General features: G+C 32.8%; 1 protein-coding gene across 17 annotated transcripts in view; it reads left to right on the top strand.

The window, feature by feature from the left end:
• The window catches only part of LOC141450556 (uncharacterized), a 542687-nt gene that overhangs the window by 217027 nt on the left and 300385 nt on the right, over positions 1-25275 (top strand). For 10 of the 17 annotated variants that reach the window (XM_074121201.1, XM_074121189.1, XM_074121198.1 and 7 more), the window contains one exon: positions 10993-11055. The exons of the other annotated variants lie outside the window; for them this stretch is intronic. In XM_074121201.1, the coding sequence (XP_073977302.1) occupies positions 10993-11055 (63 nt within the window). The remainder of the gene's footprint in view (positions 1-10992; positions 11056-25275) is intronic. 17 annotated transcript variants of the gene reach the window in all.

Below are 25275 nucleotides of genomic sequence, written 5' to 3'. Positions count from 1 at the left end.
TTCAATTATACGCTTAACACGCAACCAATATCTTAACATAACTCTTTGCCCGGTAAAACAGTAATGTAATTTAGCTGCTTTGTCATTTTAATATGAAAGTAATACTCTCTGCTATTCGAAAAGGTCCATTTGTTATCTTTCAGCTTTCTTTTTTTTCATGAATTCATCTTGTTCATATTTAATCTTATTTTATTAATGTTTGAGCTATTTTTACTGTGGATGTAATGGAATTAGTTGAACTAAAGTGAAGTTATAATCCTCTGTTCGAGTAATGTTTTATGTATTCACATGGGTGGCCTCAACAAGTGGTTTAATTCATCATAGTGCTTGAAAACATTAATACTTCTTGTAGTGAATGAACCTATCGAGAAGCAGATACAAACGTAGATTATTTTGATTATGTTGGAAGATGCGGTCATTTTGTTGCCGAATCGACGATTTCTGGTCAAAATATGTTTGTGGTGTAATTTGTTTCATTATTAAATGGTTTCTTAGTTATTGAATAAACAGAAAAATTTAGTAACAAAACTAATTTGAGTTCACATTCGATGTTTCGGGTTTCATTTATTTATTGTTTTGTATTAAACTGAACAAAATCAATTGAAATGTTTAATTTTTATGTTTAAAACTTGTGAATTGCTAAAAAAAATTTAAAATGATACCCCGCAGGGGAGTATACTTGGCTACGTTCTCTACACAGTATACACATCAGACATACCTGTACAACCCTCTACACTGCTCTGTACATAATATTATGCAGACGTCACAGCCATACTAGCCACAAGTACACATCCTTCATCAGCTTCATACAAGTTACAGACACATTTACATAAAATAGAATCCTGTGCCAAGAAGTGGCGGATTAAAATGAACCCACAGAAATGCCAGCATGCCACGTTTACCATCCGCCGGAGCTCCTGTCCACATGTCCTCTTCAGCAGCAATCCTCTTCCTTGCACAGATCTGGTGCGCTACCTTGGGCTCTACATAAACTCACGTGGATCCCACACATTAGACTTAAAAGACAAGCTATGACAAAACGTGCGAAACTGCTTTACAGGCTTCTTGGACGACGCTCCAAATTACCCATAGAACTCAAACGCTTAATACACAGTACTATCCTCAAACCTATATGGACTTACGGACTAGAGCTGTGGGGTTCAGCCAAACCTACAAACATACGGACAGTACAAACATTTCAATCAAAACTCCTCCGACAGATAGTTGATGCTCACTCACTCTTCACAAAGACCTCAACATCCCATTCGTACACCAACTCTCCAAGACGAAATACCTAAAATTCCATACTACTCTCGAGAGTAGCTCTAATTCTCTTGTACTGTCTCTCGCTTCCTCTGACATCCCTGATATCCTCGTTGACTAAATCGCAAGTGGCCCCGCGACTTCCTTGTAGGCTGAAGACCTAAATCATTATTCTCCTATCTATCCTCTCTCCTCCTCATATGCTCCTCCTCACATTCTCCTCTCTCCTGTAGAGAGTGCTACCGCTGGGTAGTTTCTCTCCCCTGCTCTCCTCCCGTACCAGTTCATCACTCTCTCCATATTTACTGATTGTATACAATGTATACAGATTGTAAATTGCAAAATAAATAAATAAAAAATGAGGTATTCTATAAACATGCGCGCTACGACAGATAGAACAACGATCCGGAACTGCGGACCAAACCAAATTTTCGACATTCTTCAGCTCAAAATTTTAGCATCATTTGTTACTCCATACTTTTACATGAGGAGGAACAATATTATCTTAACCTAAGCTGATTTAATTCACATCCCAAATGGTGCATTTATTAGTTAAGTCCTTTATATAAAATTCTTTAATCAATTTTTAAATAACTGCAAGTGGACATAGTGGATAGAAAATGTTTACTAGAACTAAAAATGGAAATAGTTCCAAATCGAAGGAGGTTTCAGTTTGTTTCACAATAATCCACTTTACTGTCATGTTGTTTGTTGTTTATTTTAGATATAAGTACATTGACTTTACAACTTCAGCTGATAGTGATGGATTTCATTTCAAAATGGTTTTATATTTCATTTTTTCCAAGTTTAACCTAACAGTAGAGAGATAATGTAAATAGAAATGCTTTTGATAATCAACGTTGAAAAAATCGTAATTTGTTTTTCAGTGATTCTCATCTTTCTAGGTATTATTTCTAAAGAAGTTTTCTAATTTCTCTCACGGCAATTATTAAATTTCTTAAGATTTGATTTCTCAAGACAAAATAGTCAGGGAGGCGCTTCCCTTCTAATACTTCTTCATCTCGTTCATACATTTCTCAGAAAGACCATGAAATGAACTTTTAGCGACAAATACTACAGAGTAAAGTATTTTTTTTACAAAACGAGCAATTAATTAGTAAGTTTAATAAATAACCAGATTCCAGCAAATAGCAAAGCACACAGAAAACTGTTCCACCAATGGCACTGCCTGTTTTAAAAATACCAGTAAATTGACCAATATGCGACAATTTACATGGTTCTTTATTGTTTTTTCTTTTCTTTTTTAACCATCTAGTAATTTATCGCTCAAACTTAGTTGCCCCGTATGATACACTTGAAGTTTCAAAAATGAACGTTAAAACGTTAGCTGGTTATAATTTTCCTTTCTTTTTCTTACTCTACTGATAAGGGTAGATTCTGTGATAGTGCAGTTGTTCGATTTGGTTTGTTTACAGGAAATGGGGGTCCTTGAATCAGTAAAAGTTGTTTTACAAATGGTTCAGTGAGTGGGTTTATGTCTATCTATCATAACTCAAGAACAGAAAGTGCGAATTCGATATTTCGAATCAGTGTCAATCCAGAGAGTTGGAGCCAATCATAGGCTTTTGCATAAAATCAGCCAATCGGACTTTTAATAAAACGATTTTACACTTTTTTTAAAAAAAAAGTATTTTCCCGAAAATGCCCCCTCTTCGATTTCCTGTAAATTGGGCAATTTCGATGCACACTTCAACAGATCTATATCTTTTATTTGAAACTTTTCCACAGGAAAATGCTTCTCAATAGAGTTCTGGGCAAAGGTGCGTTAAGTCTGCTTCTAAAGTAGAAAAGCTCAAAAGGCTCGAGCTTTTTGTTTTTTATATGAAGCATTTTGTACTAATTAATGAATTCATTTCTTGAAATAAAACCAAGTTATAGCAGCTAATGAATTTTTCAACATATTTTTGTATAAATGAATACAATAATTTCTATTTGATTACTCTTTATTCCTTAAGAATTTAAAAAGGCACTTTGTGAGCCTTCAACTCCAGGTTTATGAGCCTCCAACTTGAACTTTATGGCTCGAACTTCGAGGGCTATAAAGCTCGAGCTCTGAAGGCTTAAGCCGTAAAGGCTTCAGCTCGAACCTCAACTGAACAACACTATTCTAAAGTGCCGTTTTAAGGGTAATTAGCGACTCTACGTTCCTGTACAATTATGTGAATTAAATGTGTAGTTGAAATTTCCTAATTTGAATCTCCTTAACAAAAACTTACAGTTTAAAAAGTTAAGTATAAGGGCTGATTAAACGCCAAAAGGTACACAAATCAGCGAGTACCCAACATTTCATTTATACTTCCGCCTGTAATTTCTGCCATTTAGAAACATTCGAAAAAGCATATTGTAATTGATATCATTTAAGTAATTTTACTGCATTAACTTTTCATTAATATTTTTTAAAATTTATTAGATGTCACAGACATCTAATATCTAATGCTGGCCAGTTTATTCATAATAATTTTTTGTTAAAATTATGATAAAATGTACAGTACATCTTCATTCCTAATTTGAATAAAATTGGTTCAGTAAAAATTCAAAGTGCCTCTCTAACTGAATAGATTCTATTTTATTTAATTTTTTTCTCAAATTAATGCGTACCAAAATCTGAAGTCAATGGCGTCCAGTGCTTAGTCGATAGTGTTTTGTCATTGCCCACCACCGAAGAAGCTGTAAGAAGCTTCTATAAAGACAAAATATAAGGGTCAGCTGCTGGATTCGAACTCGAGGTCTCCGTTTGGGAGTCCAGTACGCTAATCTCTTCAAAAATAGACTTATTTTGTTTCTTCTGATTTTTTTTTTTCACAAATATTTTATTACGGTAACATACTCGTAAGTAAATTTATGTGTGTGTTTTGTACCAGACATTTAAATTTGTTTGCTTTTTTCTTATTACTGACTTTATTTTTTACTTTAATTACTAAAAGAATTTTAATTAAATTTTTACTCTACTTTACTAAAGCTTTGTCAATTTAATCTGATAGGCTCCCTTGAAACTGAGGATATTGTCCCCTGTTTGATATGTTTTTTCCAGCTAAAAGATTACGAAGTAGTAACTGCACGCAAAGTAACTACCTTTGCGCATATGTACCGGTTTGGCAATCACATTGATTTGGTAGCAGAGCTCAATGTGACGGGGAGATAACGAATCCCCCTTAGTTACTCGATTAGTGGAATGATTTATAAATGTGAACTGCCAGAAGCCCAGCCGTATGTACAGTACCAACTACAGCGTGATCTTTAACTGCCTAACCTAATCATATACGTATATATATATTGAACATATATACTGTGTCATTGTTATTCTAGTTAGCCAAAACAAATTGTAATTCATTGTTTGCACTTTCATTCTAGTTGTAATCACTGGATCTGTGCATGAGACTTGAAAAAAAGAGAAAAACGATCCCCGACTGCGCAATCTAATGTTATTATTAACTCAATCAACAAAGCCAAGTGCCCAACTCAGCTATTAGAACTTTATTTCTTCTAGTTATTAGCTAACAAAGCGTGAGATTAGAGAATAATTTAAATAAAACTATTACATAACTTCATTAGCTTAAATGTTCTACTTACACCATCTGCATTCTCTCTTTTTTGTGTAATTCTTCACTAGGTGTGAGCACTTTATAAAACTGGATTTGTAAATCTATAATATTATGTAATATACAAGGAAAAATTATATTTTCAAAATGGACCATACATGATCTTTTTAATTTTTTTTTATTCTATAACTAGAAGGAAGGTCAGGAATATGAGTAATAAGATCTTGCTTATTATTTGGAGGAATATTGCGATTAATAAGGATAGTTTCCTTCATTTAAAGTGGATATCTCCTTAACAAAAACTTACAGTTTAAAAAGTTAAGTATAAGGGTTGATTAAACGCCAAAAGGTACACAAATCAGCAAGTACCCAACATTTCATTCAAGCTTAGTTGATATAATTTAAGTAATTTTGCTGCATTAACTTTTCCTTCACATTTTTTAGAATTTATTAGATGTCACAGACCCTTATGCTGGCCAGTTCATTCATAATATTATTTGGTTATAATCATGATAAAATGTATATTATATCTTCGTTTTTAAATAGGTACTTTATTTTAACTCTATTCCAAATTATTCTTCTGATTTATCTTTAATATGCCCTTTATTCTGAAGTTGTCACATCTTATACATGCATGTTAAAGTAGAAAAAGACAAAGTTAGAGTCGGCTACTGTTTAAATTTGAATCACGGAGGATTTAAAACAATATTTCAGACTTGAATTCGTCTTACCGAAATATTCGTGAGCACAAATAACACACAGTTAATAACAAGTAGATTATTCAACAACAATTATTCATTTCTCAATTGTAATTTAATTTTACTTACAGTAAAATACTGGAATAATTAGCTGTCCTAAAAATATGCATATCTTATTTATTTTATATTACATAACATATATATAACATTGTGAGAAGAACAGCTACATTGAGAGTGTGATTGAAGAAAACTATATTATTTGCGATAAAGCCAGATAATTATTACCTATTATTATAAACGTTTGACTACTACATAAAATAACAATTACTTTAATCGAAGAATAAACTTAAACAGACGATTTTTATTAAAAATAAAATAATCGAAATCATTGATGTATGTTGGTGTAAGCATTTTTTTAAAAAAGTTTTTAAATTTTGTAGCCTCGTAATTTTTTTTATTTTTTATAACGTTTTCTTTTTAACCTGTAATTAATAGTTTGATTATTATAGATTAATAGATATTAAAGTCAATCTACAGTGCTACTTGAACAAATATTTTGTAGATGAAAATGGCCAGCATAAGGGTCTGTGACATCTAATAAATTCTAAAAAATGTGAAGGAAAAGTTAATGCAGCAAAATTACTTAAATTATATCAACTAAGCTTGAATGAAATGTTGGGTACTTGCTGATTTGTGTACCTTTTGGCGTTTAATCAACCCTTATACTTAACTTTTTAAACTGTAAGTTTTTGTTAAGGAGATTTTTGTACCTTTTGGATAGATTTTCATTTTTGTCTATTTTGCTAAGTTACATATCTGCTTTACTGTTTTTTTTAAATTTGGAATAAGCAATTCTATCATTATAACCTGATAAGGTGTTAAGTAGGAACCGTAACTACCACTGGAGAGATCTTTTTAAAGAATGATTATAGTTGCGGTCCCCAAACCATCCTCAATAACAATTTTTTTGAGAAAGCCTTTTTATATAAAATAGGAAGGTATTTGTACGTAAAAAGCAAATTTAAACTGCGATTTCAGACCTTCCTTTTAAGAGAAGTAAGAAAAATAAACGGGCGATTACAGTACTTCTCCCTAAAAGGCAAAGAGGCAAAGATTTTGAATCGAACGACAATTCATTAATGTAAATAGGTTCACCCATTGATAATTTTAACGATTGCAGTACTTCCTCTTAGTAGGTGTAAGAGCATGATGGCACTTCACAGCCATGTAGAGGAGCTTTAATCACTTCTTCGTGCTAAATTTTATCAAAATCGGACAAAGCGTTATAGAAATATTGGTAATAATAGTTTTAGAAACGGCCTTACTTGGGTGGGGCAAACTCCCCTCCATATGAGGCGTAGCGACGAGACTTTTAAAGTGCAAATCTGTACAAAATTTCGATTCGAATGACACTTCATTCATGAAAATCAGTTCACTTGTCGATAATTTGAAACGATTGCTATACTTCCCCTTAACTAGTGTAAGAGCAGATCGCCGCTTTAATGTTACGTAGGGGAGCCCTAACTCTATCATCCTACCAAATTTTATTAAAATCGGGCTAAGATTTACAGAGTAATTAGTAATAATAATTTTGAAGGGGGCCTTACATAAAGGGGGCTAACTCCTCTCTAATTCGGTGTACAGCGTCGAGACCCCCAAAAGGCACATCTACATAAAATTCCGAATCGAATGTCACCTCATTCATGAAAATCGGTTCTCGCGTTTAGGCGCTACGTAGTTTACAAAAAAGGTAACAACAACAACAAGAAGAAGAAGAAGAAGAACAACAACAATTTCTGAAAATGCCGTTTTTGCTCATTTTCGGCAACTTTTTTCTCAAAATCTATTAGGTCTGGGGGGTTGCAAAAAAATTACAGTTATAAAGGAGGGTTTGCCCTATATTTTAAAGAAAATTTGGGAATTTTATCTTTTATAGAAAAAGAGAAAAAAATTGTCAAAGTTGGGTGTTTTTTAACGTTACGCTTTTTCGTGCACTTTTTGACGATCAATCCTTATACAACTGTCCTACCGGACAGTTTTAATTCAATCGTTCCCTTTGGTAAACTAAGTATTGCAGTTGTTCCCTTCAGTAAAAATGCTGATTACTGCATAATTATAGGGAATTTAACGATCCAGTAATTGTTATTTCTATTTTTTTTACGTTTAGAGGGTTCAACCATAAATGTGAATTTTATACCGCCATTTTTCCCTAATCTTTAGCACTGCCTAGGCCGAGCGTGGCACTCCTAGACAGTTTCCTGTTTTGGAAAACTGTCACCTATTTCCTCACTCAATTTCTCACTCGTGGAAAGCCTTCCTCAATCCTGTCTTTCTAGATTAGTGCTGCACGAGAAACGAGACAAATCTCGGTCTCGAGACCGAGACAAGACTTGAGCAACCGAGACCGAGATCGAGATCGAGACATGATATATATCTCGTCGAGAAATCTCGGTCTCGTCTCGGTTTTTCAAATATTAATTTTTAGCTACAAAATTATAAAATTGTGTTTTTTATTAATAAATAATCATTACGGGTATTGAATTAATTATTAAAAGATACGATTTTATTGTATATGTTTAATATTACTACATCTATTTGACTTCGAATTACATAAGTAAAGTAAGCAAAGTAAAGTAATCGACTATTTTTTCCAACTACCAATTACCAATTAGGTGTCGTGGACGGAGGCGACTAGCAAACATACTTTACTGTAAATTTCTCATATTAACCATTAAATAAAATCCAAGGCCTAAGACCGGGAATCGAACCCAGTACCACAATACACATTAGCTTCGCAGGTCTCACACCGCTCGGCTACCGTGGCGGCCCCCTTCGAATTACCTAATTTTTACATAAATTCACTAAATTTCACTATTCATATCATTCATTCATTCAATTTCATAAATTTCACTATTAATAATCTAATACTTTGAACTTAGATATTATTTGAATTATATTTTAGAATTAATGAATTTGAAAAAAAATATTGCCACAAATTTTCGTTTTTAAGATACACTTTGCCCAAGCATTGATACATAAAAGAGCTTTTACTGAGTCAGAAGTTAGAGAAGAACTTCTATTAGTCATTATCATCGCAGCTTGCGAAAATAATCTTTCCGATGGCACTGAAGTACTAAAAATATCTTTTGCCATTCTAGACAAATTTTTGAAGGAATTCTCAAGTGTTTTCCACCATTCTAAAATGTCAACGTCTACTGGTGCTTGGTCTAATTTGGTGTAAATAATTATTTCTGTCTTCCATGCTTCGGTGATATTTGCTGATTTTTGAGCAAATGGTGCAAAAATATTGATGCAGTCGTCGTCGTCGTCAAAAGGTGAATCACCAGATTCTTTATCTTCACCAACAGCCATAACTAATGGAGCGGGAAGTTTGTTGGGAGGTGTATTTTTTATTTCACGAATCGACTTGTTATAGGAGGCAGATATGTTATTTGGGTCTTTTATTTGGCGCGTTTTTAACATCTTTTTGAAATTATATAAAGATATATAACAGTAATAGTAATATATGATGCATTGAAGTGTAAGTAGTTGTCTTCTTTTACACACATTTTCATTACCAATATATAAATTAAAATAATTATTAGAAAATAATAACATTTTTTGAAAAGATGATTAATAGCAAACCGCTTTTAATACTTCAAAAATTCAAAAAAACCGAGACCGAGATATCTCGACGAGACCGAGACCGAGACCGAGACTTGAGCGACCGAGACTTGAGCGACCGAGACCGAGACCGAGATCGAGACTGCATAAAGTCTCGCCTCGTCTCGGTCTCGTGCAGCACTATTCTAGATATTTCTAGTCCTTCAGGACTCTTCCTTTCTCTTTAGCCTCGTGGCTCCTTCCCTTACAAAATTTTCTCCATATTACGAACCACATAGATCTTTATTCTTCTGCACAACTATTTGTACTGCTTGATATCGAGACTAAATCGTATTGCAGCATTACTGATCTTGTCTTGTCTAGTATTACTTTCAATTAGTCAAAATTAGCCCATTTGTACATCCTGGATTTGGCTTTTTTTTGCGCGCTGGGGCCAGGATTCGCAAGAATAAGTTAATATGGACTGAATGTTGACTTATACAGGTTGTATACGGAGGAGTGGACGAAACTTCGGGAGGTGGATTCAGCAGCTCAAATGCAACAAAAAATATTCTCTTCACTTTGGCCCGATTCTCAATAGTGTCCAAGATATTTGCATTTTTAACTTTTCCGTCGCTATTCGCGTTTTCCACCATAAAAACGGCCGTAGCTTTTCTATCCTTTATCCTACAACAAATCTGCTTATTCCAAACAAAAGAGCATTAAATTTCCTATAAATCTGCTTAACCCAGAGCCTCAAAACGTTTCTTACAACAATGACATTTTTACTTTAATGTCTAAAAAGTTTCGACCACTCCTCCGTATACACCCTGTATATATGGCCGTTATCGTTTTTTTTTAAAGGCTTACTTATTTAGTTTCTCTATCTCTTTATAAAGAAGATTCAGTTTAAACTGGATATTTCTGGAGCTCTCGGCGAAGGCAGCTAGATTGCGAATGTGAGCAAAGAACATTGAACTGCATTCATGTTCCAGTTATGTACATTGGCTTCAGTTTAGTTTATGATTTATTCAAAGGTGCATTCAGAACCAAATTGATAAGCAAGTAACTTAAGCTGCAGCCCTGTCTGATAAGTCTAGATAATACAAATAATGGGACTTAAAGTAACCTTTACTTATCACCTTCCGAGTATTTGCTTTCAGGCCTTTTGGCTGCTAAGCAGAAATCGTATCTAGTAATTTTATTTGCTGCCAAAAACAAGAAGGAAAGTGGAATTCTTCCAAAAATTACTCAAATAATTTTATATTTAAATTTTCAGTAGTACATCCATATTATTTCGTTGTAAATGTCGCCTGCCTGAAATGAATAATTTTAAAATCTTTCTTCAAGGTAAATCAATAAAAAATGTATCTTTCAACCAATTTTATATGTAAACTACTCAAAATGAATCGGTGTACTGTACATGGCCTTTAAGGTAATAATTAAAGTAATGACTATTTTTTATGTCCACGTGTACCAGTTAGACGTGGACGGAGGTGATTAGCAAACGTTCTTTACTATAGTTTCTTTTTATTTATCAGAAATAAATATCAAGGCTCATGCTGGGAATCGAACCCAATACCATAATACATATTAGTTTTTCGTCCTCACCTCTCTAAACGCTCGGCTACTGTAATATCTACCTTTTAGACTAATTTCACTATCATTATTGTTAGACATTCTCACCCTGTATAAGTTGGCTAATTCGAATCTAACAAGCTGCTTAAATTTTAATTTGACAATTTTTTGCTCTAAAGTTAATGTTTTTAAATTTTGTGCATGCATATTATTGTATTAATTAAAAATTGATTCAAAAAAATTTGGAGAGTAAAGGAGAATCTGACCGGTGTATGTCTCTCGAATTCCAGGAGGATTGCCTTGGGAATGAGCTGAGGATCCTTTGGGTTGGAGGAGTTCGAGAGGCATCAAATGTGAGTACTTTGTTTATTATTTTTGTTAATTTTTGTTCACTTAATATTTAAAACAATAAATGTATTAACGATTTGCACTTTATTTTTAAATAATAATTTATTAAGAATTATGTGCATAAATATCCTACTGTATTGAAGGAAGTTTGTGTAACTTCATCGCGATATTTTAGTCGATTGCATTTTACATAAACAGCATCTCTATTATGGAATGCATTGCCCAGTGCACACAATGAATAGTTTTCCTATTAAAATCTATTCCATAATTTGAATGATCTTTTATAATAAATTATTTATATTTCCATTGCAATAGAAAGGATTTCCGGCATTACTCTTCATCCCAACTCGAATTGTACAAAACAGTGGAGGAGAGGTTACATTGTTTGATCAATTATATTCATTATAGTGGGGGGGCCTATTCTTCCCTCCTACGCACTACATTATATTTATACATTGGATTTCATTGTTTGTTTTAGTCAATAACAATTTTATTTTGTTTCCTAAAATATTTTTTTTGTTTTTTCTAAATCAAGGTATCTCGTGTGGAAGGCGGGAATGTCTAATATTAAGAGGAGATAATTTCAAAGAACGGATAAATTAATGTAGCGAAATTGTACGTCATTAGACAGATTTTAATAAAAAGTCTTATTTGCACATTCCCAGATGAACGAATTTGGAATTTCTTTTAGCTTCTATAATGTCGGAGGAGTCTGTATTTATAAAAACCACTTTTTCAAGACATAAAAAAAAATAAATAAATGAAACCATTCATGAGGGATCGGAGTTACTAAAAAATCTGATATGTTTCTGGCAGAACTATAAAAATTTTACAACTGTAAAACCCTTCTGATTCTGTAAATTCCTTCAACAGGATAGATATACAGGATGACCAGAGTTATATGCTCCACCCACTTTTTTTTTTAACGGCGGGAAATTTCGAAAAAATAAAAAACACGTATTTAATCATTTTTAGTCTAGTTTATTTCCAGTGATTGACCCATTTTTTTAAACCCCTGTATCTCGAGATACAGCATCCAACTTTTGTTTTTCAAATGGAACGTTATATTTTTTATTGCATATTATTTTTATAGTATTTGAGCTCCTAAAAACAACAAAAAAATTTTTTTTTTAAATCGGTTAAGTTTTTCAAAAGTTATGGTAATTTTGAAAAATTAGAATCCTATTAAAATCTATTCCATAATTTGAATGATCTTTTATAATAAATTATTTATATTTCCATTGCAATAGAAAGGAAATTAAAATTTAAAGCTCAAATACTATAAAAATAATATGCAATAAAAAATATAACGTTCCATTTGAAAAACAAAAGTTGGATGCTGTATCTCGAGATACAGGGGTTTAAAAAGATGGGTCAATCACTGAAAATAAACTAGACTAAAAGTGATTAAATACGTGTTTTTTATTTTTTCGAAATTTCCCGCCGTTAAAAAAAAAAGTGGGTGGAGCATATAACTCTGGTCATCCTGTATAACATTATTTTCAAAGGCTTAATCCTAAAATAAATACAAATTTTGGTCATTTAACCAATCCTCACAAAAAATGTGAGTGACTATGTACTAATTTAAAAAATTTGTGTAAACAACGAAATTTTATTAATTTTTTTTTTATTCTTTATTCATAATTTTTATTAATATCTAACGTTTAAGTCCAGGAAGATTAGTCTAAAAAAAAATATTTGCCTACTTTTTACAAGAAGTAGGGTCTGTGATGATTCAAGTACTGAAACTTGTAAAGAATTTAACGGTCGTGTATAAGAGTAGGCTCGAGTTATGATGCTACAGTATACGAGGGTCGTTTGAAAAGTCCGTACAAAAATAAAAACTACTTAATTTTTTGGGGTAAACCTTTTTTATTTTTCAACATAGTCTCCTTTTAGGCTTATACACTTCGTCCAACGCTGCTCTAGTTTGTTGATCCCTTCCGAATAATAGGATATGTCCAAGTCTGAAAAATAGCCATTCGTTTCTGCAATCACCTCCTCGTTTGAATAAAATCTTTTTCCCGCCAGCCATTTCTTCATATTGGGGAACAAATAGTAGTCCGAGGGAGCCATGTCTGGAGAATAGGGGGGGATGTGAAACGAGTTGGAACCCTATTTCCATTAATTTTGCGACCACAACTGCTGAGGTGTGAGCTGGTGCGTTGTCGTGATGGAAAAGGACTTTTTTGTGGGCCAATCGTGGGCGTTTTTCTTGCAGCTCGGTTTTCAAACGGTCCAATAACGATGAATAATATGCACCTGTAATAGTTTTACCCTTTACCAGATAGTCGATGAGGATTATTCCTTGCGAATCCCAAAAGACAGTCGCCATAATCTTTCCGGCCGAAGGAACGGTCTTCGCCTTATTTGGCGCAGATTCCCCCTTGGTAACCCATTGTTCAGATTGTTCTTTGGTCTCAGAAGTGTAGTGATGTATCCATGTTTCATCCATAGTGACGAAACGACGCTTAAAGTCCTGCGGATTCTTCTGGAACAGCTGCAAACCGTCCTTACACGATTTCGTTTTTGGTCAAGCGTGAGCAATCGCGGCACCCATCTTGCGGATAGCTTTGTCATGTCCAAATGTTGATGCAAAATATTATGTACCCGTTCATTCGAGATGCCCACAGCACTAGCAATCTCACGCACCTTCACTCTTCGGTCATCCATCACCATATCATGGATTTTATCAATGATTTCTGGAGTAGTAACCTCAACAGGGCGTCCAGAACGTTCAGCGTCACTTGTGCCCATATGGCCACTCCGAAAATTTTGAAACCACTTATAAACTGTTCTAATCGAAGGTGCAGAGTCACCATAATGTTTATCAAGCTTCTCTTTAGTCTCCTCAGGCGTTTTGCCTTTCATAAAGTAGTGTTTAATCAACACACGAAATTCTTTTTCGTCCATTTTTTGAAAATCGCTCGACTTCCTCGATTCAAACGAATGCCAAACACAAAGAAATAGACCGATCTGGCTGAAACTTGGTGTGTGTTCTTCCAAGAGATGCTACTAACTAAACATAACCTCGATACGCGCCAGTGGTGCTATCTCTCTGACTTTGCACAGACTTTTCAAACGACCCTCGTACTTACTCGCTTCCGTCGGAAATGGTAACTTTTTTTTTGTCTTTTTATGATTTCATTTATTTTTACCCCATTTATATTTTTAATGGCTTTTTTTTAAAAAAAAAATTATTAATTTATACTTTCAACATTATTTTCATTAAATTCTATTGCGTTGCTTTACAAGTATTACAAATTCTATTTACATTCTTGCTGTAAGTTTATTTTTTTAACTTACGTTAGGCAAAATGTTGGCTTATTAATAACCAGTTTGGTAGCCAATTAAGCAAAACAATTACTGGGACTTGCTTTTTATTTCTAACTATGCGTGTTTTTCTGTTTAAAAATAGTGTAATAGTAATCAGAAATAGTAAAAGTTCGAAATAGATTACAAATATTTATTTTTTCATTGCATTAATTTGTCTAACTTTTCTTGCTCGCGTAAGTTGTAGTATAGTATATTGGATTTGGTGCCTGGACTTCGTATTCCCTGGTTGAGCACTTAAAGTTAGGATCTGTTAACTGCAGAACTTTTGTACTTTAGTAATGAGTAAGAGGAGGTAATAGGGCTAATTTTTCACTTTGAATTCTCGCCGGATTTTCCTATAAACGGCTCAAACGGTTTCTTTTAAACTTAAAATAATACACACAGCAAAAAAATTAAAGGGCTACTAGAAGAAGCCCAAAGTAAACCTGTTTAGAAGAATAAGTCGGACAACACTTCGTTATTAGTGCGGAGAGGAGTGCTAATAATAGTGATGGAGAAAAGAAGTTATGTCAATTTATGAGATAAACTTTTACACAAGACAAAATTTATTAAAATTGTTTAAATTTTGAGGAAAAAATGGATTTCCTGAATTTTGAGGTTTTCTCGCTATTTTATTTAAACTTTATGCAGTGATTACAACCACATGAATTTACAACTGGTTTTTAAAACACTTTCCCCTAACATCCTGTAAGAAGTCCTTCTTAAGAGAGAGAATTGGTAGATTTCTTCTAAAGCGATAAGAATAAATATAACAAAAACGTTCGGAGTCGAAGGAAAGTTTGTGATTAACAATGTCCGCAGTAGAGTTTTGGTCTTTACTCGAAATTAAAAAATAAAAATAAAGTAATGCTAATTTTTCCAGATGGGCTTTACTTTGCGACTAGGAAAAATACTTTATTATAAAGTTCTCCATATTCTCGCCTCTAACCGCTCGGCTAAAAACTATTTTAATTAAACTATTTAAATAAATTTAATTTTCTAATGTTATACTCGTATCACCGAAAATATTCAGTGAGTGCTTACTTATTGTGAGTACCTTGGATTCAAAAAGTTATTCGAATGGTGAGATCGTGAGTGAATCTAAAAATGGTTTACCTATCTGACAAAAAGGCAGGATATCTCTTGGTCAGCCCGAAGGAGAAGAAATCAGCCCAAAGTATACCTGTTCCTTTTCTTCACTAACACTTTTATCCTTGCGAATGGTTGCTTGCTAAATGTGGTTTTGATTTTAGTTAGATTTTTTGCAATAAAAATGGTGATTAAGGATTACTGAAGACATCGCAACCTTAATGACATCATCCCAAAGTTCGCAAGACACAGTCTGTCTTCACTTCCTTCTGAAAATTACTAAATCTGTTTTCCATGGCTTCAACTTCTTCATTTAGTTTAGATAATAGAACATCCCAAGTTCATCAATAGCTTCCAATTAACCCTTCTTTTTTTAAAAAAAGATATTCCTGTTTTTCGTTGTTACAATTTAATAAACTTTTAGAAAGATTGCCTAAAAAATAGTTATACTCCTTACTAATTTCCAATTCGGCTGAAAGACCTAAGTCGTCCGAATACAATTTAATCACTAAATCCACATTATGAATTGCAATAATTTGTTCTTCAAAATTTATGAAATCCTATATTTGCAGCCATTGATGCAATAAAATTGTTAATGCAATCTGTATTACCTCATCTTGCTGGAATTCATTTTCCCAATTTTATTCTCAAAAGCTACTTGATTGTTTATTTTGCCACTTACTATTTTTAAATAATAATCAGTAATATCTTCTCTTTTTTTTTGCATATTTGAATAAGAGAATTAGCTAGTTTATATTTAGCAAACAATTATATGAAAAAAAAATATCTTAAAAAATTTCCTTTATTTTGTAACTCACGATTGGAAAATCACTACTGAAAAAATATTGCTCATGATTAAACGATGACATCATAAATAAATAAATTTAAAAAAAAATCATCATGGTAGCAAGTCAAGTGTTTGAGAAAAAATTAATACATTAATTACTGACAATTATTTTTGGTGACTGATTCATAGTTTCAATAGAATGAAAAATTAACTGCCAGTTTCAGTCATGTTACATTTTTATCTAGAGACTAGGTCGAAATCTCGGTATAATAAAAATATATCATGACTGAAACTGGCAGTTAATTTTTCATTCTACTAATACATTAATTAACTTTAGCAAAGATCATTACTAAATAAATAATTAACATAAATTTTCTGTTTAAATTAATTAGTGAAAGCTATCCTAAAAGTTTTATGTTCAAAAAATAATTTGTAAGAAAATTAAATAATCATTTCTATCAATTTAAGTATTATTTTTTAACTAAAGTGGCTATTAGAGAATATTATACGAAAAAAAAAAGTTAATTAATAATGTATAATATCAACATTGTGTTATGTAAAGTAACTGTTTGGTGATTTCGGAAGTCTAGCCGGAGGGTTATAGTTTCTGAGTTCTGTGTTCATTAATTTCGTACAGGTTAACTTTTGATTAATCATTTACATAACGAATGAATCTAATTAGTTTATTCTTTCATAAGGAATCATTGATGTAAAAGAAAAAAAAAGTCATGGCACCATGGCACGACAACATCTTAGGTCATTAGAGATTTCAGTGAACTGGTCGGCCCCTTGGTGTTACAGACAATACTTCCTACTGTCGGCCAGTGTCCTGTAAGTGGTTGCTAAGAAGTCTATGGATTGGTCGGTGGGCTCGAAGCCGCAATCTTCAGCGTGGCTGTATAGTGCTCTAAGAAGAGAGATTGTATGCGGTTAATTTCCCCCAAATACAGAAAGACGTCATGTTCTGGAATGAAAACATTCCATTTATTAGTTACACGGTTTTTTTACATTCCCTAACAACTTCCTGCAAGGAAATTAGAGCATTTTACATCATCTTTCTACAGAACTATAGGTCTTTCAGGACCTTAAAATAGTGTTTTTTGTTCAGAAAATTGTACGCATATGTTTGTATAGAAAGCTCAAACTTATTTTTTCTAAAATTCTTTCTAATACTAATAGAATACTAATTGATTACTTATAGTAATACATTAAATAACTAAAGGTTTATTTACTGATTATTTAAAATTATTTAGATTTTTTTTACCGTTCTTAGAACCATTGGTTCTTAATAACAAAATACTTTACTTTTACGTGAGACAAATAACAAAAGAAATTGTTTTGTGCATCTGGACGAAAATGGAGACAAATAGAATTATACTAAGCAGCAGAACTTTAAATGGCTGAAAATGCCACAAAATTTGGGTGAAATAGAACAAAACGAAACAGTTCTCTCTTTCCTAATATATAATATATACATTAATATCGCGGTTATAGGCGAAGCCCGCAAAGCTAATATGCATTACGGTCTAGGTCTTGGATTTTATTTAATGGTTAATCAAAGAGATTTATAGTAAAGCATGTTTGCTAGTCGTCTCCGTCAGCGACACCTAATTGGTAGTTGGACGTAAAGCCTGCCTCAAAAAATAGGCAATTACTTTACTTTACTTTGGCGGATAACGTCACAAATGAATTTATTAAAACTTTGCGGTATTATAATTATTATCAGGTAGTGGTACTTAAGGGAAAAGGCTGTATGTTTCTAATATTAGGTGATTTATGATCGAAATTTAAATAAAGCCCTAAACTATCTGTTATCGCTATATTATTGTTAGATCTGTACTTCAAGAGGTGTAAAGTACTGTCCTGTGTTTAGATAGATAAATACCAACATATCTGTCCAACATCTTGTGAAGAAATGAGAATGAAATGCCTTAAGAATACCTTTTTAGAGAATTATCTTCAAGGGAATTGTTGGTTGATTGTTCCAGACCAGATTTCAAATTATTAGTGATGTTGCTGTTCAAAAAAAAAGGAGCCGAAATGTTGTCAGAGGTTTCATTTTAATGTAAAGGTCTGCTTAGTTTGATGGGCTCTCTAGTGCGCATGCCTTTGTGTGAGTGTGTGTCTAAAAAGTTCAAGTTAGACAAACGATTGCTTTCTAATAGTTTGGCTGTTGAAGTTATTTATCTAAAATGTCATAAACGCCAGGTCTGACAACTATAACTGCAGGGGGTTAACTATACTTTGAACTGACGTTGTATGACAATATTACTAGCTAATTTATAAATATTTTATTATGAAGAACCGGAATCACTACACACTAGCTGCAGTATGTATTTACATGAGCTAGAAATGTAAAGGGGAAGAATCTTTGTAAAATCTACGATCAATTTGTAAATTCAAAATCTATTTATAATTTATCAGTAAAGTATCTTTTAGTTAATTTTGTATCTTGTTCTTTCTTTTTACTTATTTTTAATCTTTGGAATATATTATCATTTATTTCATCTGTTCAATGCAAGAGTGAACCACATCAAATGGATATTTTTATTTACTAGCGTTAGTGAAATCATGGTCACCAATTCTTTCCCTTTGGTCGATCTACAAGAAGTGGGATGTGCAATTAAGTTCCTACTAGATCAAAGACAAGTGGAGGCTCACAAGTCACTCTCCATTTGTTAACCATTTCGTAACAAGTTTTTGTGATGAACATTGTTCTTTAACAATTATTCCTCAACATTTCATTCTGCGCAATAAGTAAAGCTATTTATTGGCGAAGAAGATGGCTACACCCTACTACCGACATTACCAACTCTCGTTGTCACCTCATGCCTTCTTTCCTGAAAGTATATTCTTAGTCGGTTCTATTAATTGCATTAAATGCACCAACGTTTTACAATCCTACAAATATTTCAGGATTGTTTATAATTCCATTTTACTTTTCTTTCGACATCCAACACTATTCACTCAATTGCTTCTGCAAGATTATTTTAGTCTTAGAGTTGCGATGTATTGCAAAATTAAGGCTAACTACCACGTGAAAAAATTACTAATTCACTCTAGGTACTTGGAACCAGTGACATTCTTCATTTAGACCACTTATTTTACTCCTCGTTTCAGTTGACCATCACTTTTTCTATATTAGGATCCAGAGGTTTGCCAAATTTTTTCAAATTAACAGTTTAAATTTTAGAGATTCCGTGGAAAGTGAACCTAAGAGTAAGCCCACAATTAATTGGAGTTCCTAAGTCCTAAAAGTTAGTGAGATTTAAAGTTTACGGTTAGTCGCCGAATTCTGTGCAGTCACTGTACTTTCTAAGGGGGTCCTCTTTATCTTCGATTAGAAAATGCGCAGAGAAAACTGCTGTTTTTCAGTTATGAGAATTACCAATATGGTTCACAGCGTTTTTAGTAAAATGATGACTGTTTCGTTTAATCAAAAATACATCGAAATATATTTTAAATTGATGAAATGCAAGTTTTTCCTTTCACAAGTCTTTTATTCTTTGGTTATTTAAATTGTTCTTTAGATTCGGGGACAGAATATTACTCTTAAATGGATGGAGTACTTGAACTAATTCTAACATTGCGTTACAAAGAGATAAATTTGATCATTGCTGTTTGAACGAAAGTTATATCGCCTAAATTATGTAACTTTGTCAGTAAATTGCACTAGTGGTTTCTGAAATTATACTTTGGCGTACCTTATTACAACGATCGAAGGTTATTTTACAATTTCTAAATTAACAATAATAAGGGAAGTAAAATAATTGTCTGCATTATCTATTGGGTTAATTATTTTTTGTAAATATATTTATACGACATGAGGGGGTTAGCTGAGTGGTTAACGTATATTGGATTCCCGGGTTCGAATCCCGCTGCTGGCCCTTTGTTTTCCTCTTCCTTGAGCATCTTACATGCGGTGATGGACAGTGTTGTCTGCTACGAGAGAAGCCGGCAGTGCGCTGGAAAAAGCTCTGGGCTGATTTTTTACTTTTGATACCTTACTAGGCGATTAATAGCTCAAACGTATTTTTATAATTACTCTGCTCATTCTGCAAAAAGCTAGAACACCAAATGGATGATTGAATAACGTACATTGGTTCACAATATTCATTTCAATATGGCAACACAATATCTCTTTTCAATAACTTCGCTCTGTGAGCCAATTTATGGTCAAACTAAGTTTATAACACCGGGGCCATGGCACCGTGGTAATTATTTTTACAGTTTAAATAATTTGGCTGATTTTTAAAAATAACAAACCACTTTTTGAAACATTTTAATGAAATAATTTGATTTAAATTATACTCTAATCTATTATTAACTGTTTAAACTCTTTTAAATAAATTTGGATAATGTGTTTAATGAAATGAAATTAAAATTTAACTTCTATATGAAGTTGAAACTATAATAAACATTTTGAAATATTTATAACCAGTATGTGAAGGTTATATTTAAGATTTTATCACAAACTCTTCATACTTTCTTACAAGGTTAAATGTTATCTTTTTTGACTTTTTAATTTCGTACGTGTTTATGAATTCCATAAACTATTTTTTTCATATTTAAATCTCAAGTATGATTATTTGAATGAATTTAGAGCTAATGCAATTTTGTATATAGCCCATTAAAATGAGTATATTAAATAATTATTAAACTGAACCTGCTAAAATTTGACTAGTAATCAGAATTAATTTTGCAATAAGAAAAATTTTTGAAAATTAGTTTAAAAAACAAAACAAAACCGTAATTCATAGACACAGGCCTATAATCATGTGGTATCAAATTTCAGTTAGCCACTAATATTATTTCTTTTAGACCTTGATTTCTAACACTTTAATTATCCTTCGAACATCTAAAAGCAGTATTTTCTGTAGCTAACCTTTATCTGCCACAGAACTAAAATCTATAACATTTCTAAAGAAATTATTTATGGTGTTTTAAATCAAGTAATGGCTACCTTTGCTGGCAGACTTTTTTAATGCCTAATCTAAGGCGGATAGTAACGTTTTTAATTTTTTTTTTGACAGTTAGTAAGTCCAGAACCAGATAATGATCCAGATCTATAATATATTTCACTTTTTCGGTCTGAGTGTTGTTTTCTATTTTTGTCCTATTATTTAAATACGAATCAAGTGTTTAATTTCATTTGAAAATGCTCTCTGAGCATTTATATACGTTAAATTAAGTATACTGTAAAGTTTTTCTTGTCCTTTTACTAAGAAAGAACTTTACTTACACAACTAGTGCCTGCCACTAGTTATTAAATAATATGTGGGTTTGATAAATAATAAAACTCGCTAAATTTGTAGGTAATAACCTGATTTATTAACACATTAACATTAACATTTACTAGAAACTAACGCTATTCATTACAGTGGTGGCCTGATACCGACTTTGGTCGCTTAACCCCTAGAACAATCTAGGCCTTTCTTCTTTGCCACAGGTAGATACCGCCCTTTTGTTCATGCAGTGGCGGCCTGTTAGTGACTTTGATCGCTCAACCCCAAGAACAATCTAGGCCTTTCTTCTATGCCCAGGTCAACTTCGTTACAATACGTTAAATTAAGAATATGCCCTATCTACTTATTGCAAACCGGCATACCTACCCATATGGGCAGCTACGATGTAACACCTTGGAACTATTTGACTCCTCTGGCTTGCATGCCAAAATAAATTATGCGTGGTACTTCTTCAAACAATAAACCGTACAATCTGCTTTTAATTTATTTTAAAACAATAATTAATTTGTCTACTTTCAACTCAACTAGTTCATTTTCTAGAGTGTATCTAGAGAACATTACAATAACTGAAAAGAGTTACGAGGTGTGGCTATTAAATAACGAGACTGATGCTGTAAAACATTTTATTTTAAATTTATACATATTTAGTTATTATCACCTTCAAGGAGAGTTGGCCTTGGGCAGTCGTAGTGAGAGGACGTGTTTGTTGGTGCTCTGTACTTTTTTGTTTTTTTTAAGTGTTAGTCTCCAATTTTCTATTTGAATTTGGTGTGATTTTAAAATACTGTGTCTCGTTGAAACTATAATTATCCAGTAATACGAAGAAAATTGTGGAAAAAGGAGAAATTAGGAAAAATACGTAAATACTTTATATTTATTTTTAGCGTGCTGTGAGTTTCGTAGTACTTTGTTTGTGCGATCTTTGTACCATGCCTTCTGATAAGAAGTCTGCTTGTAGTAGTAGTGGGGCCCAGAACTTGAATGAGAGTGGGGCAGCTGATATTAACAGTCTTATTATTGCTAAGTTAGACTCTCTCTCCTCAGATATCGCTGCTGTCAGGAAGGAGCAGAATACTTTGTTAACTGATTTGAAACATTTTAAAACAGATTTTAAAAAACTATCTGCTAAACTGGAAAAAGAGCTGAAGGTGTGCAAAAACCAAATAACAGTGCTAATAAAGGAAAATGAATCTCTAAAAGGCCAAATTATCGATTTAAACAGAGAGGTTTTACAATGTTCCCAAAATTCATTTCAGAATTTTGTCAAAATTGATAATATTCCTTTAAATGAAAATGAAGATCTTTTTGATATTCTTCAAAGAATTGCAAAGGTAATAGATATTGAAATGAGAATAGATATGGTGGATTATATTTATCGCCGTAAATTTGGGCGACAAAATCCTCCTTCCGTTATTATTAAATTTTTGTATTCTTCAGTGAAAAATAGATTTATTGTGAATTCAAGGAAGAATAAAGAAAAAATTAATACTGAGATGGGTCATCAAATTTTTGTTAATGAACTTCTTACTCCATTCACCTATAAATTATTTAAACAAGTGAGAGAGCTAAAGGGGCAAGGACTTTTGGATTCAGTTTGGCATAAAAATGGCATTATATTGGTTAAACGAAATATTAATGATAAACCAAAGGTAATTAGATGCAAAGAGGACTTGTTGTTTTTGAGGCCACCAGGAAAATCGGGGATACCAGGTTATACTTCCGATGAAAACGATCAGGAAATCAGTGAGTCCGATGCTTCACTTCAGTCTACTGGCTCCAAGAGGAAGAGAGCTCCACGAGTACTTCAGCCAGCTGGTTCTATCGCCAATTTTTTAGTCAAAAATCCAAAATAATTTCAAATGAAACAACTTCAAATTGTTATGTAGATTGTAATTTTGCCAAATTCGGTTTTTGGAACATTAGAGGTTTTAGTAGTTTGTTTAATTTATCGAGTGAGGAAATTGTAGTTTTAAAAAATCTTGAAATATTGTGTTTCAGCGAGACTTGGCTCTATAACGATAATTTTGCTCCTCCCTAGTGCAGCAAAATCTCATTTAAAGGGCAGAGCTTCAGGAGGGCTGATTATTTTTTTAAGGAAAAATACCTTTAGTAAAGTGAGTATTGTAATTTGTAAAGAATATTTTTTGTGCTTGAATTTGGTTTTTGGTGACGTTAGTTTTATTGTAGGCCTGGTTTATTGGAAACCTTCTCTTTCTGATACCGATATCATTAATTCCTTTTCTGAAGATCTTTATTGCATCACGTTAAATTACTCTGAATCCCAGATAATTATAGGAGGCGACTTTAACTCTCGTATAGGCTTGCTCAACAGTATGGAGAATGTGGTATTTGAAAACACCTGCTTTAATGGAACTAGAAACTCTCAAGACTGTCTTTTGAACAAAAGGGGCTCTCTTCTGGTTGAGCTTATGGAAGAATATGGTTTTTTTGTTTGCAACGGCCGTATAGGAGGGGATGCATTGGGAGAATTCACTTATCTCAGCATGCAAGGCTGTAGTGTTCTGGATCTGGTTTGGTCCAATATTGGTTCTGCTCATTTTATCCATGATTTTACAGTAATCAATAATTCTCCCCTCACAGACCATAATTTGTGTATCTTATCCATAATCTCCCCCTTTCAAAAATTAAATAGCTCCAAAAATGTTATGGCTTCTTATTGCATTAAATGCGTAAAAAGAGACAGTGCCTCTCTAGAGAAGTTTAAATCTTTGTTAAGTGATTTTGATAGTTCGGAAATTAGTTTGGAAGACTTAAATATAAGCTATGAGTATTTTATAAATAATATGCATCAATTAATGCTGTCATCTGGAATTCTTTTCAATAAAAAATTAAATTCAAATAATATTAATAAGGGTATAAATCATAAGCCGTGGTTTAACGGCGAATGCCTCCTTGCTAAAAAAAGTGTAAAATCTCAGCTTCGCAATTGTAAAAGAAATAACTTTAGCGTGGAAACGTTGGTCGAATATAGTGGGCTTAAATCTGAATACAGAGTAATTATCAGTAATAATAAAAAAACATTTTTTGATAACTTAAGATTATGTTTACGTAATGTGAAAAGCCCTTATGAATTCTGGTCCGCTGTCAATAGATTCAGATTTAAACCCCAAGGACCCAATCAAATTGGCTGTCAGGAGTGGAAACAATTTTATAATTCAATTTTACCACCTAAATTATCTATTGATTTCAAATTCTTTGGCCCATTTGACCCAGTATTGGATGCGGACATCACTCTTGATGAACTATTATCAAGTATAAAAAAAAGCAAACTTAAGAAGGCAACTGGAGAGGATCTTATTCCAAATGAAGTTTTTAAATGCCTTAATCCTTCTTGGATTGATTTTTTATTACGGCTTTTTAATCGGGTATTTCGTAATGAATCTCTCCCAAAAGCATGGTCCGTGATTAGAATGAAGTTTATTCATAAAAAAGGTGATGCAGGTGATCCGTACAATTACAGGGGCATTGCAGTCTTTAATAATATCACTAAAATATTTACCAATATTCTCTATGACAGGCTATATAACTGGGTGGATTCAAGGAGTTTATTACCCGAGGAGCAAATGGGATTCCGAAAAGGTAGAGGGTGTCGCGATTGTGTATTCACCTTGTCTGGAGCTTTAAATATTCATCTTAGATTAAATAGAACCAAGGTTTTTGCCGTCTTCGTCGACTACCGAAGAGCTTTTGATTCTATCAACCACGATAAGTTATGGTATAAACTATACTCTTTAGGAGTTAGCCGAAAATTTTTACATGTGGTTGGG

This window comes from Rhodnius prolixus, unplaced genomic scaffold (genome assembly GCF_049639745.1).
Source record: "Rhodnius prolixus isolate KJV_2025 unplaced genomic scaffold, Rpr scaffold_2, whole genome shotgun sequence".
Lineage (NCBI taxonomy): Eukaryota > Metazoa > Arthropoda > Insecta > Hemiptera > Reduviidae > Rhodnius > Rhodnius prolixus.
The sequence above is the reverse complement of the archived record's forward strand: the minus strand, read 5'-3'. Positions and strand labels throughout refer to the sequence as shown.